Raw genomic sequence first — 14,636 nt, 5'->3', positions numbered from 1 at the left:
ATTTTTTGTTCATATAATTTGAAAAGCAGGTCACTAGGTTTAGGCAAAACCATAAGCAAATAGGTAAACTGTGATATGACTAAAGAGTTAATCAGGGTGATTTTTCCACAAATAGACAGGTATTTTCCTTTCCATGGTAGCAAGATCTTAACTTTCTATAAAAATKTATTGGAGTGAGATCATTTCTTTCTTTTGGGATTTGTATACCGAGTCAGACCATTTTATTGGTGAACTACACGGTAATGTAAAATTTGMATTTTTTTGTGATCCAATACATAATATTGTACACTTATCATAATTTGGTTTTAATCCAGAGGTTAGCAAAAGTATCTAGATCCTCTAGGAAGCCGTGGAGGGAATCTAATTGTGGTTTTAAAAGAAAACATGAATCATCAGCGTACAATGACACCTTTGTTTTTAAGCCACGGATTTCTAATCCCTTAATATTATTGTTGGATCTAATTTTAACAGCTAACATTTCGATGGGAATAATAAATAGATATGACAATAGTGGAAAACCTTGTTTTACTCCTCTAGATAGTTTAAAACTTTCTGAGATGTAGCCATTATTTACTATTTTACACCTAGGGTTACTATACATAACTTTAACCCATTTTATAAGAGATTCCCCAAAATTTAAATAGTCTAGGCATTTATATATAAACTCCAGTTGTACTTTATCAAAAGACTTTTCAAAATCAGCTATGAAAACCAGGCCTGGTGTCCCTGATATTTCATGTATTCTATTGTTTCCAGTATTCTATTGTTTCTAGTCTTATATTATCTCCAATGTATCGTCCATGTAATAAAACCTGTCTGATTAGGATGAATAATATCTGACAATACTTTTTTAATTCTATGCGCCAAGCATTTAGCTAGGATTTTTGCATCACAACACTGAACAGTGTACGGAGGCCCTCCAATTATTTTTAAATGGCTTGTCACTCGGTCGGGAAGGACGAGACCAAAGGGTGCCATCAGCGTGGTACGTGTTCATCGCTTCTTTATCAAAAGCATAACACAAAATTAACAACAGAACAACGAACGTAACGTCTTGACAGTCTACACAGAGCTAACAAAAACAACATCCCCAACCTAATGTGGCAAAACGGCTCCAAGTAGATACACAATCCAGAGACCAACCATAGACAAGCTGTCCCTGATGAGACAACCATACCCCGACCAAAACATAGAAATCACAATATCAATAAAGATACATAGAAGCCCACCTCCACATCACACCGACCAACAATAAGACATAAAAAGGCTCTTCTAAGGTTCATGGCGTAGCAGACCCTCCCTCCCGCCCACCAAAAGTGCGGACTCCGGCGCAAAACCTGAACCTATAGGGGAGGGTCTGGGTGGGCATCTATCCGCGGTGGCGGCTCTGGTGCGGGACGTAGACCCCGCTCCACCTCTGGCTCACCCCACTTGGGGCGCCTCTTGTTGCGTGGACCTGCGCCGACAGCCCGACTGGGGAACCCTTCGCCAGTGCCCCGGCTGGACGCCTCAGCAGTGGGCCCCGCACTGGGGACTCCGTCGCTGGAGGCTCCGGACCGGGACGCTCGCTGGGCGGCTACGGAACTGGGGACCCTCGTGCGGGCCCCGGACTGGAGACCGTCGCTGGAGACTCCGGACTGTGACACCGTCGCTGGCGGCTCCGGACTGGGACGTCACTTGAGGCCGGACTGGGACCCGTGCGGGCCCCCCGACCTGGGGACGCCAGTACCTGGCTGACCTCCGAAACCTGAGACCGTCGCTGGAACGGCTCCGGACTGGATACTGCGTAGCTGGAGGCTCGTGCCATGGATCATACTGGAAGGCTATTCGAGTGGCATAGATCATCACAGTAGGCTCGTGCCATGGATCATCAACTGGAGGCTTCGCTGCCATTGAGAATCATCCACGGGAGACTTCCGTGCATGGATCAATCTACTGGAGGCTTCCGGCCATGGATCAATCCACTGGAGGCTGTCGTGCCCATGGATCATAACCACTGGAGGCTTAGTGCTATGATCATCACTGGAGATCTCGGGGAGCAGAGCTGGCACTAGAACCCGTCAACTGTCTGGATCTCAACCCTAGCCCGGCAACTTGTGGGGCGTTGGCAACAGGACGCACTGGGCTGGTTAGAGCGCACCGAAGACACGGTGCGTAGAGCCGGCGCACGATATTAGCTGGGCCGAGGAGCGCGCAACGAAGGTCTGGAGCGTAGAAGCGTGGCCCCACCCTTGCCTGGCTGGAACCTGCTCACCCTAGCCCAGTCAAACTGCGGGGTGTGCCACAGGACGTACTGGCGCGTGTGGACACGCACCGGAGACCACAGTGTGCAGAGCTGCCAGAATCCCTGGACCGAAAGACACTGAGGCCAGATGCACTGAGCCGGCACCATGTTCGTTGTCCTGGCTTGGGAGCCCACATCTAGCCCGGCCGATGCGGGGAGCTGGAATATAGCGCACCGGGCTATGAGTGCGCACTGGAGACACACTGCGCAGAGCCGCATAACATGGGGCTTGACTAGTCACACTCTCCCCACGGTAAGCACGAGGAGTTGGCTCAGGTCTCCAATCTCCTCGTGTGCCCCCCCCCTAATTTTGGGGGGGAGTGGCTTATCGGGCTTCCGTGCTAGCCGTGTCCCCTCGTAACGCTGGGCCCCCTTTGTCGATGTGCATGCATACTTCTGATTGTTTTGATTACGGATGCAAAGAGCAATGTCGGTAGGTCACGGCAACCTCTCTCCTCTGTTTCGAGTGCAGCTGAGTCTGAACCACAGCCTGCTCCTTTGTGGTAATAATCTTGACACAGACACAGACTGCTGTCCTAAGCCACTGTGTATGCTGTAGACTCTGTGTCTGCCTCACTGCTCATCCAGGCTAGGATTTATGCCCAGGTGTCTCCCACTGAACCCGTGTCTGGTAAGTCTGTCTCTTTTTAGAGCAAGTATGTTTTGGCGAATCCAAAGGATATTTTAGTACTTATTTTAATTGTTTGTCTGGTTATCCCCTTTTTAATAGTGCTCTCTCAATTTTGTCAGACAACAAAACAGTCATTCCCAACCAAGTATACTGGCCCCTGGGCTCCTGTCCCTGTGACCTCACGGTGGGAGCCTGTGATGTGTGCTGCTGCTGTGACAAGGTATTTACATCCATCATTACACATACTGATCCACTTTACCCATGGATAGAGTAGACATTTTGATTCTGTTTATGTCTGTTCATCAGGTTATGGTGTTTCTGTCATGTGTCTCCCACAGGACTGTTGCCCTGAAGCTGTTTCATGGCCAGTGTCTTTTGGGGCTCTTTGGACAGAAAGTCTCTCCAGTTCCGTATTACCTGTGCTATGCACAGTCTGCTGAAAAAGCCCCCGATTTGTTCCCATTGCTCTGCGTCATCTTGCTGCCTAACAACAATCCCTTCCTTGGACTTTTTTTATGAAGGGGACACAATGTGAGACACCTATTTCCTATACATTTTTGTGTCTCAAAATCCAGTTGTCAGAGATAGACTTCAATCTTAATTGGTAGCTTTTTTGTGTTTGCTATATGTCCCTTCTTACTGCATTATCAATGTCTTGATCTGAAATGTGTTGTCTTCTTCTATACTGACTTCTATAGCTGCTCCAGCACACCAAAGCCCAGGCCATCTTTCCAAAGTGTAGTGCTGTCAGCTCCACTGCCCACCGATGACTACCAGCAGCGGGATCTCTCTCTCTCTCTCTCTCTCTCTCTCTCTCTCTCTCTCTCTGTCTCTCTCTGTGTGTCTGTGTGTGTCTGTCTGTCTGTCTGTCTGTCTGTCTGTCTGTCTGTCTGTGTTTGTAAGTGAACAGTCAGAACTCTCACAGTAACTGTTATGTCTAATTTCTGTCTTAATCCCTCAGATCTTCCTGGTTGGCCAGTGTGAAGATAATGCCACTGTGACCTTTTTGAAAAACTAAGAGCAGTGTGTGGCCAGTCTCCTGTCCTGCCCAACTGGACCCAACCTTACAAATGATACCAACTGAAGGGAGGGATGGCCAAGGGGTATGACTCTCTCCCCATGAGCAGAACAATTACTTACTACTTCAACTTGATCGTTATCTGTTTTATTCTGATTGATTTGCATTGTATTTTTGTGTGCTCATTGGGGAAACATTGTAGGTGTAGTCACAGATGTCACGGATGAAATGGCTGTTGACCTGAGCCCCTTTGTCTCGAGTCCTGTGGCTGAAGATGGCAGACCRCTGTGAGCAAATGTAACCTTGAATATAAATTATTCTGGGGAAGGAACAGCCCTACAAGTATCACACTAACCTGCACACGTGGGCACGTCCCTTCTGCTAATGGTAGGGGCCTCTTTCTTTTAGTTTTCCCTGCTGGGTATAACTACGTATCTGTAGTATCATTCAAAAGCTGACGTTGTGTTCGTCACCGATTAACACCTAATTCTCCTGCTGTTGTGTGTTTGTATTTCCTCTTCCTTTCACAGTGGCTTTGACAGCCAGGTATTCAGTTGTGTTTCTGGGATGCTTTGGCTTCGCCCAACTCAGGGAACCCAGGTTCGTGCAACCATATACACTTCTTATAAGCGTTTCAAAATGGGGAGCTTAATGTGCAACATAAAAAGATGAGACTGATTTTTGACTGACAGTTTCACAGATTTACAGATAAAGCTTTGTGTTATCTCTCTCCGCTTACCAGGTGGGCAGGCCTGTGATTGTTGGGGTTGTGAACACCTTGGAGAATGGCACAGTCATACAGAGGACCCCAGTCAATCTTTGGAAGCCAGGTAACAGCCATTTTTGTACCATGAATAGTGCACTGGAAAATCAATGGCTTTAAAGGTCTCAATTATCAAACTCTGCACATCTTTATGTACATTTTTATTTAGGCTAAGGCACTAGGATTGGACTATAGTGAGAACCTGACCCAATATATTCTGCTCAGGTAAGTCACTGGATACACACACTGAGAAGTTGATCAAAATACCGCTCAATGCATACAAATGAGAAGGATCCATGTCTCTCTGTAGAATGTTTGACCTTCCTCTTCTACCTCTGTTAGTCAGACTGTGGCCTCTTCAGAGGGCACTGATCACAGCAATACACAAAGCCAGGATGGAGAGCCAGATTTCCTTACCCTGGCTGACTGGTTGATCAAACCCTTTTAACTTTAACTATTAAATCCTAATATTAGCTTAAATATTCACCCTATTAATTCATAATTTTGGCTTTGTTGCTTTTCCATTCCACTTCTGTGAACAACACACTGATTAACTCACAGTTGTGAAACTGAACTGCAGCCAGCCTGTGGGGGGTGGTACTGGAACATGTTCTGGGATTCCGTCCCACCGGCACATCCACGTTAGGGTCATTGTGACAGAGGTGGTGGTGGTGGGGGGTTTGTCTCAGTGGGAGATCCAAGCAGTGGAAGTCAGATAAGTGGCAAAAGCCTATAACACTGTCCATTGCCATCACACCTATGTTACCTTTCTGTCTGTGCTGTCCCTCTGTTGAGACAAAAAAAAGTGTGATTGAATAAAGTCCTCCTTGTTAGGACTACTGTCTCTGATGTGAGTGTTGCCCCGAATGGGACTCAGTCTTTCCCTGTCACCTCCTCCATCACCTTCACTGATATCCCCATCAACACAGGACCACCCAAAACCAGGTGACCCCTGAAATACTAAAGCCCTCAGAATTAAAATCAACAGCCTCCGTATAATGTTTTTATGACTACGTTGAAAGGTTTGGGAAGTGCTGTGAATAAAACTCTGATGTGGTTCTGCCCTGGTGTCCTTCAGCATTCAGATTAACTTTACAGAGTATGACTTCGACAGGAATGATGTGTGCTGGCCGCTGGCTTTCCCCCTCACCAGGTATTACACAGGTGAGACTCTGCTGTCCCAAGATGTGAAATATTATAAATAGATGATGGCAGTATGATTAAAGCTTTCCCTCCACCCTTGTATTTTGTCTCTGGCCAAGGGCCTTATCCTGGTGTTTTTCTTCATTGCTGCCTCCATTCTTGGCACTCGATGGAAACAGATCCGACAGRCATGGAGAAGTGCTTTTCTCTAAACCCAGGTATCTGAGAAATAGTGAGGTAATAATCAGACAAATAACATGCACTAACTCTTGAGGCTTGAATCTGCTTGATCCTGCTGTTTGAAAAATAATGTCTGAACATTGTTATTGATGTAATGAAGYCATGTTCAGGTGGTAAGCTTAACAGTTTCAGCAGGTTTTCATGGTTTATAAGAATGTAAATGATCAAGTTGATTGTATTTTGATATTTTTAAAGAGATTTTTTTACCTTTTGGAAAATCTAATTTTTGATTAACTTGAAATRTGAATCTGGCCTGGGACAAAGATTGCCTATTATATTTATGAGATATTCAAGTGACCGCTCTAACAATGGAAGAGGTGAGATCAGGTGGGACCATTCTAACCAATGAGAGGGCAGATACGAGTGTGAACAACAGGCATAGAGATAGAGGACTCATCTTTGTATCTGTGCCATTCTAGCTGCGATGGCATGGACAGTGCCATTGAAGACATCTCCATTTTATAGTAGTCCATTTCCTTCTTCATTGGCTGATTGCTCCCTACTCATAGCAATCCCCACCAAGTTGACTACTTTATTTTAAAGTAGTACATTTTCTTCTTCTTCATTGGCTGATTGCTCCCAACTCATAGGAATCCCTATATAATAGACAATATTTGTCCCAGGCCAGATTCACATGTCAAGTTAATAAAAATGCTTTCCCTTACATCAGACTTTTTTGTACATGATGTTGYTGCTACCGTCGCTTATGACCGAAAATAACTTCTGGACATCAGGACTGTGATTACTCACCACGGACAGGCAGAATCCTTTTTTTCCTTTAACGAGTCTGAACGAGCCCAACGCGAACAATATACTGCTTTCTCGGGAACAGGCACAGATCCCCGTGATTTGCGCGAAGAAGAGGCGGAAAAAAAGGTGCCAGAGGGCAGGCTGCCTTCTGAGAATTTGTAAGCGATCGAATAAACCCCCACTTCCTTCCATTCTGCTAGCAAACGTGCAATCTTTGGAGAATAAAATCGATGACCTACGCGGAAGATTAAACTACCAACCGGACATTAAAAACTGTAATATTTTATGCTTCACTGAGTCGTGGCTGAATGACGATATTATCAACATACAGCTGGTTGGTTATACTCTGTACCGGCAGGATAGAACASCAGCGTCTGGTAAGACAAGGGGCGGCTGACTATGTATTTTTGAAAATAACAGCTGGTGCACGATTTGTAAGGAAGTCTCCAGCTATTGCTCGCCCGAGGTAGAGTATCTCATGATAAGCTGTAGACCACTCTATCTACCTAGAGAGTTTTCATCTGTATTTTTCGTAGCTGTTTACATACCACCACAGTCAGAGGCTGGCACTAAGACAGCATTGAATGAGCTGTATTTCGCCATAAGCAAACAAGAAAACACTCACCCAGAGGCGGCGCTCCTAGTRGCCGGGGACTTTACTGTAGGGAAACTTAAATCCGTTTTACCAAATTTCTGTCAGCATGTTAAATGTGCAACCAGAGGGAAAAAAACTCTGGACCACCTTTACTCCACACACAGAGACGCATACAAAGCTCTCCCTCACCCTACATTTGGCAAACCTGACCATAATTCTATCCTCCTGATTCCTGCTTACAAGCTAAAATTAAAGCAGGAAGCACCAGTGACTAGATCAATAAAAAAGTGGTCAGACGAAGCAGATGCTAAGCTACAGGACTGTTTTGCTAGCACAGACTGGAAAATGTTYCGGGATTCCTCCGATGGCATTGAGGAGTACACCATATYAGGCATTGGCTTCATCAATAAGTGCATCGATGACGTCGTCCCCACAGTGACCGTACGTACATACCCCAACCAGAAGCCATGGATTACAGGCAACATCCGCACTGAGCTAAAGCTTTCAAGGAGCGGGACTCTAACCCTTGAAGCTTATAAGAAATCCCGCTATGCCCTCCGACGAACCATCAAACAGGCAAAGCGTCAATACAGGACTAAGATCGAATCGTACTACACCGGCTCTGACGCTCGTCGGATGTGGCAGGGCTTGCAAACTATTACAGACCGCAAAGGGAAGCACAGCCGAGAGCTGCCCAGTGACACAAGCCTACCAGACGAGCTAAACCCTAGACCCACTCCAATTTGCATACCGCCCCAACAGATCCACAGATGTTGCAATCTCTATTGCACTCCACACTGCCCTTTCCCACCTGGACAAAAGGGACACCTACGTGAGAATGCTATTCATTGACTACAGCTCAGTGTTCAACCCTGGGACTAAACACCTCCCTCTGCAACTGGATGCTGGACTTCGACGGGCCGCCCCCAGGTGGTAAGGGTAGGTAACAACACATCCGCCACGCTGATCCTCAACACARGGGCCCCTCAAAATTGTATTCGTCCCGTACACATATTTTGCAGATGTTATCGCGGGTGTAGCGAAATGCTTATGTTCCTAGCTCCAAAAGAACAGTAACCTAACAATACACAAAAATCCCCAAAATAAATAAATTAAGACTATGTACATAGGGCAGCAGTCTCTAAGGGTGCTGGGTTGAGTACCGGGTGGTAGCCAGCTWGTAACTGACTAAAGTTCAATGCATGGTACTGGGCGGAGGCCAGGAAGTGGTGACTATTTAAGTCTGAAAGCCTGGAGATAAAGCTGTTTTTCAGTCTCTGTCCCAGATTTGATGCACCTGTAATGTCTCCACCTTCTACATGGTAGCGGGGTGAACAGGCCATGGCTCAGGTGGCTGAGGTCTTTAATGATCTTACTGGCCTTCCTGTGACATCGAGTGCTGTAGATGTCCTGGAGGGCAGGCAGTGTGACCCCGGTGACGCATTGGGCTGACCGCACCCCTCTCTGGAGAGCCCTGCAGTTGCGAACGGTGCAGTTGCCATACCAGGCGGTATTACAGCCCGACAGGATRCTCTCAATGGTGCATCTGTAGAAGTTTGTGAGGTTCTTAGGGGCCAAGACTAATTTATTCATCCTCCTGAGGTTGAAGAGGCACTGCGTTCACCACACTGTGTGGATGGACCATTTCAGGTTGTCAGTGATGTGCACACTGAGGATCTTRAAGCTTTTCACCCTCTACACTGCAGCCCCATTGATGTGGATGGGGGGCTTGCTCATTCTGCTGTCTCCTGAATTCCACAATCAACTGTTTTGTTGACGTAGAGGGATAGGTTATTATCCTGGCACCAGGWGGGCATGGGATAGAGGATTGTGTAGTTTCAGTGGATAAAGTTGTCTGTCAACTGTAGGGGTGCCCATGTTTCTGGGGAGGCAGTGAAGAAAGTAGAGGAGGATGGGTCAAGGGTGAGGGATCCTGAGAGGATCCCTGTGAGTAGTAGATCTGTGCCAGCACAGAGGAATAGGCCAATGAGTGACATACAGTACCAGTCAAAAGTTTGGACACACCGACTCGTTCCAGGGTTTTCCTTTATTTTTACTATTTTCTACATTGTAGAATARTAGTGAAGACATCAAAACTATGAAATAACACATATGAAATCATGTAGTAACCAAAAAAGCGTTAAACAAATATATTTTATATTTGAGTTAATTCAAATTAGCCACCCTTTGCCTTGATGACAGCTTTGCACACTTGGCATTCTCTCAACCAGCTTCATGAGGAATGCTTTTCCAATCGTCTTGAAGGAGTTCCCACATATGCTGAGCGCTTGTTGGCTGCTTTTCCTTCACTCTGAGGTCCAACTCATCCCAAACCATCTCAATTGGGTTKAGGTCGGGTGATTGCGGAGGCCAGGTCATCTGATGCAGAATTCCATCACTCTCCGTCTTGGTCAAATAGCCCTTACACAGCCTGGAGGTGTGTTTTGGGTCATTGTCCTGTTGAAAAACRAATGATAGTCCCACTAAGCGCAAACCAGATGGGATGGCGTATCGCTGCAGAATGCTGTGGTAGCCATGCTGGTTAAGTGTGCMTTGAATTCTAAATAAATCACAACAGTGTCACCAGCTAAGCACACCCACACCATCACACCTCCTCCTCCATGCTTCACGGTGGGAACCACACATGCGGAGATCATCCGTTCACCTACTCTGCGTCTCAAAGACATGGCGGTTGGAACCAAAAATCTCAAAGATTTCCACCGGTCTAATGTCCATTGCTCGTGTTTCTTGGCCCAACAAGTCTCTTCTTATTATTGGTGTCCTTTAGTAGTGTTTTCTTTGCAGCAATTCGACCACGAAGGCCTGATTGACGCAGTCTCCTCAACAGTTGATGTTGAGATGTGTCTGTTACTTGTATACTACCCGGACGACGCTGGGCCAATTGTGCACCGCCCTATGGGACTCCCGATCACGGCCGGTTGTGATACAGCCCAGGATCAAACCAGGGTCTGTAGTGACGCCTCTAGCACTGAGATGCAGTGCCTTAGACCGCTGTGCCACTCGGGAGCTAAGACAAAGGGTGTTTGATTTGTTTAACACTTTTGGTTACTACATGATTCCATGTGTTATTTCATTGTTTTGATGTCTTCACTATTATTCTACAATGTAGAAAATAATACAAATAAAGAAAAACCCTTGAATGAGTAGGTGTGTCCAAACTTTTGACTGGTACTGTATGCTTCAGTAAGGTTGGCTTCTTAGCGTTCATAGCAATGGTTATCACAGAAAATAGATGTTGTGGTGCCAGCTGCAGAGATGTATTTTGGCATTCGAGATTTGACTTCAGAAGAGTTACAGGATGTGTTGAGTGGTGGTSTCCCGTCCTCCCAAGCTGTTGGCATGGTGCAGGAGCAGATAGGGTCAAAGTAGTGGAATTGGGTAGTGGGCTTTTAATGAGTGTAGAGTTAGTTGGTAGGGTGTTTTTATAATATTTTTTTTGAGTTTTGTTTTGAGTTTTTCCTTTACCCATTTTGTTTCACAAAGTATAATGGATTTATATTATAGTCCAGTTGAAGGCGGTAATGCAACATATTGGATGCCTTCCGCTGTTAAACTCAAAAGAAGAAGAAGACTTGCCGAGTTGGATGATGGTTGGGTCAAGTCGGAGCTCCTTTTTCCCACCGAGTTACCAGTCGTCTTGAACGCACTGAAGTCGGAGATTTCCGAGTTGTTTTGAACGCGGCATAACTTGCATACAAGCTCCATATCAATGGGCGCATGAGTATTTAAAGCAAGTTAGTATTTATTGAAGTTTCAAGTTTAAAATRTGCTTATAGTAATAGTTATCTACCGGAACGTTTCTACTGTCAGAAGCTAGCTAACATTACCACAACTTGATTGAGAATAGAGTTTACGGAACCATCTAACGCTAGCTAGTGACAGAGTGGACCTTCTGGTTCGCTAAATCGATAGCCACGTTAATATGGTTACAGCAAGATGACTTCAACAACCACTTCGACGGGAACTTCTTGAGACTCACTGGACTGGAGACGCGTCACTGATGGGCCAATGATTGACACGGTGTTGAAGTGAATGCACCGGTAGTTTGCCAGCCAGCCAGCTAGCTGCTAGCTTGCTTGCCTGTTAGCTAGCTACTTCTAAGACGCCGGAGCTCACCGGTGAGATTGTTCGTCCGCTAAGCCTACCCAGGGAAGTGGTTTGGGCTCGTGACTAATATTAGCTGTAGCTGAAACTAGCAAGCCGGTTGTATTGTGTGAGGAGAAGAGCAGGCGTCAAGATGGGCTCGTTGTTCCGAAGTGAAGAGATGTGTTTGACCCAGCTGTTTCTGCAGTCTGGATCAGCATACGACTGCATCAGCGAACTGGGAGAAATGGGTATGGTGGAATTCAGAGACGTAAGTATTGATCCCCAAATTAACTGTCATCTAACWAGCACAGCTGTATTAAAACAAATTGAAAAGTTATTCTCTCTTTGGTGCTGTTGTATTGTGAGCTCTCACTGTCAGACATGAGCAGGGATGTAGTATGTTGCCCATGGGTTTCCCTAACACAAGACCTGACACAGATGGCTTATATAACAAGTCAAGTCTAACCATACTGAGTACAGTAGATTGTGCTTGCTTTACCGATGTTAACAGTTTCTTGTGAGGAGTCTGGACTAGTTTGATTTCATTCGTTGCAACTTGCSCTGTAGAGCAGTGGTCACCAACCTTTCCTGAGGCAAGACCACTTTGAGTCAAAATTCAAGCAGAGATCTACTGCTCAGATTTTTTTTTAAATATGACTTAAAAAACGTAAGTGAGGCAACAATAWCCAATTAAAAACAGTTTTGTAGTAATGAGGTTTTTGCATTATGCTATAGGCCCAATACATTATCRCTGCATATTGGCTATGCTAGATTTGTACTGGCGATGTTGTTCTCCTCAGATAAAAAAAAATAATAATGATTTAAACAATTGAGGTATATGATCACACTGGTAATATATAATTTGTTGTATTACTTGTGAGGCACAGCTAAGTAAGCATAATGTTATTTTCTTTTTTTTTACTGGACTGATGGCMTGYATCTGATGGTCAGTCTGAGGGGAGTGAGGGAACAGTGTGAGGCACTCCAACCTGACTCACTGTCCCACCGCCCTCTTTCCCTCAGCTGAGAAAAGGGCACACAGTCTTCCAGCTGATGTTGTTACTCCTATGACCAGAGAAAGTGAAATATTCCTTGGTATTTAAAAATACACAAGTTGCTAATAATAACACAAGCTTATCAGAACACTCTTCTATACTCATTCATTGCAGCTGCAATGCTGGTGSCTTATAAATGTGTTGAATAAAGTGTTGACAGTGCTGAATAACAATTTAAATATGAACTTACAAACAGTAGCTCTTAGCTGTATTCGTTGAGTCGCTAGTCATTGTTTTAAGTTTTGAAATCTCACAGTATCAACATTGCTGTACGTTCCAGGTTTCTTTTTACAGTCTATGGCTCGAGGAAACTTTGCAGACTCGGTGATCTGGCCTATCTGATTGGCCAGTGGTAGGCCTTTAGGTGCACTTGATTTGCTCTCTGCCTGCTGGGTACRCAGAGTTCTACCTTCAGACACATGAAATGGTTCAAAATGGGAACTTTGACTTCCTGGTGCTAGGGCTGCTGAATCAAGTGCACCTACCGCCAACAGTGTGAAACGAATACAAAAACATAGGAACAAAAATGGCGTTATCGTTGTGTTTTTAACAGAAATGTCTTGTGGTCGACCTAGAAATGCCTTGGAGAACGATCAGTCGAATCACGATCAACCGGTTGCTGACCACTGCTGTAGAGTATAATGTGGATTGTTGGCGATAATTTGCAAAATCCAGTCAATCTGCTCAGACAGGTGTGTGTTTGTGGTGAAAGTTTCAATGTGGCTCTGCTCCTACTGTTTCAGCTCAACCCCAGCGTGAATCTATTCCAGCGGAAGTTTGTCACTGAGCTAAAAAGATGTGAGGAGATGGAGAGAATTTTAGGTAAGGATAAAACCGATCGGTTTAATCTTTAATAAAAGTGATGATGGGCGTGATTCACTCCTGAATAACTCAACAACATTCACACTTAGTTACTGTGTAAATCCCAGTCTCCATGGCCATGGTAAAGTTATGAGATACACTGCTCTGGCCAATGAGTCTCGTCCAAGGCAGCTTAACTCAGGCTTAATTTGAGGCCAATGCTTGGAGATTAAATTTGGGTCCCCAAAAAAGCAAAGTACAAGGAGCGTTGGGGTGAGTTGTGAGTTTCTCAGAAATGTGAGCTACTGAGAGGAAAGGATAAGTGTGAGGCAGAGTACATTTGACTCTTGAGGACTTTCAACACTGCGCTGTCCTTAGCCCCGGGCTGTCCTTAGCCCCGGAAAAAGGGTGTTTTCACATATAGTCCTCTTTAAAAGAACCGATCTCAGTTCTCTTTAAAGTGAACTCTGGGGTAAAGAAAAAGAGAAGCAAAATAACTGTTCTTTGTATTCACACTGCCCTTGCATTTGAATGAGGACTCAACTATTTTGCCAGTTCACTTCACCTATTTTGTGGACAGACTCCTCTTTGCTTTCACATTGCTATGTTTAGAAAGGAACCAAGATGCTTTTTCTAACATGCACTCTGGGTTTTTACAAAGTGCAGGCTAGATACAGTGCATTCTGAAAGTTTTCAGACCCCATGACTTTTTCCACATTTTGTTACGTTACAGCCTTATTCTAAAATGGATCAAATAAATTCCTCATCAGTCTACACACAATACCCCATAATGAAAAAGCGAAAAACAGTTTTATTTGTATTTTAGCAAATGTATTAAAAATGGAAATACCTTATTTACATAAATATTCARACCCTTTGCTATGAGACTCGAAATTGAGCTCAGAAGCATCCCGTTTCCATTTATCATCTTTGAGATGTTTCTACAACTTGATTGAAGTCCACCTGTGGAAAATTCAATTGATTGGACATGATTTGGAACAGCATACACCTGTCTATATATATATATATATATATATTTTTTTTTAAGTCCATGTCAGAGCAAAAACCAAGCCATGAGGTCGAAGGAATTGTCCGTATTGCTCCGAGACAGGATTGTGTTGAGGCACAGATCTGGAAAAGGGTACCAAAAAATGTCTTCAGCATTGAAGGTCCCCAAAAACACAGTGGCCTCCATCATTCTTAAATAGAAGTTTGGAACCACCAAGACTCTTCCTAGAGCTGGCCGCCC

The 14,636-nt window shown here is 44.8% G+C and overlaps 1 protein-coding gene and 1 pseudogene across 2 annotated transcripts in view; both read left to right on the top strand.

Moving 5' to 3' along the window:
- Window positions 1–2,711: 2,711 nt before the first annotated feature.
- Window positions 2,712–6,051, top strand: LOC139028861 (tectonic-2-like; annotated as a pseudogene).
- Window positions 6,052–10,943: 4,892 nt separating this feature from the next.
- LOC111974253 (V-type proton ATPase 116 kDa subunit a 2-like) overlaps window positions 10,944–14,636 on the top strand; it is a 32,206-nt gene continuing 28,513 nt past the window's right edge. Inside the window, exons 1-2 of one of the 2 annotated variants that reach the window (XM_024001922.2) lie at window positions 10,944–11,799; window positions 13,330–13,408. In XM_024001922.2, coding sequence (XP_023857690.1) covers window positions 11,683–11,799; window positions 13,330–13,408 — 196 coding nt within the window. In that variant the 5' untranslated portion in view covers window positions 10,944–11,682. The remainder of the gene's footprint in view (window positions 11,800–13,329; window positions 13,409–14,636) is intronic. The other variant, XM_070447046.1, reaches the window with a different exon arrangement.

Source organism: Salvelinus sp. IW2-2015, linkage group LG15, assembly GCF_002910315.2.
Source record: "Salvelinus sp. IW2-2015 linkage group LG15, ASM291031v2, whole genome shotgun sequence".
Taxonomy (NCBI): Eukaryota; Metazoa; Chordata; class Actinopteri; order Salmoniformes; family Salmonidae; genus Salvelinus; species Salvelinus sp. IW2-2015.
Note: the sequence above shows the minus strand (reverse complement) of the source record. Positions and strands in the feature narration are given on the sequence as shown.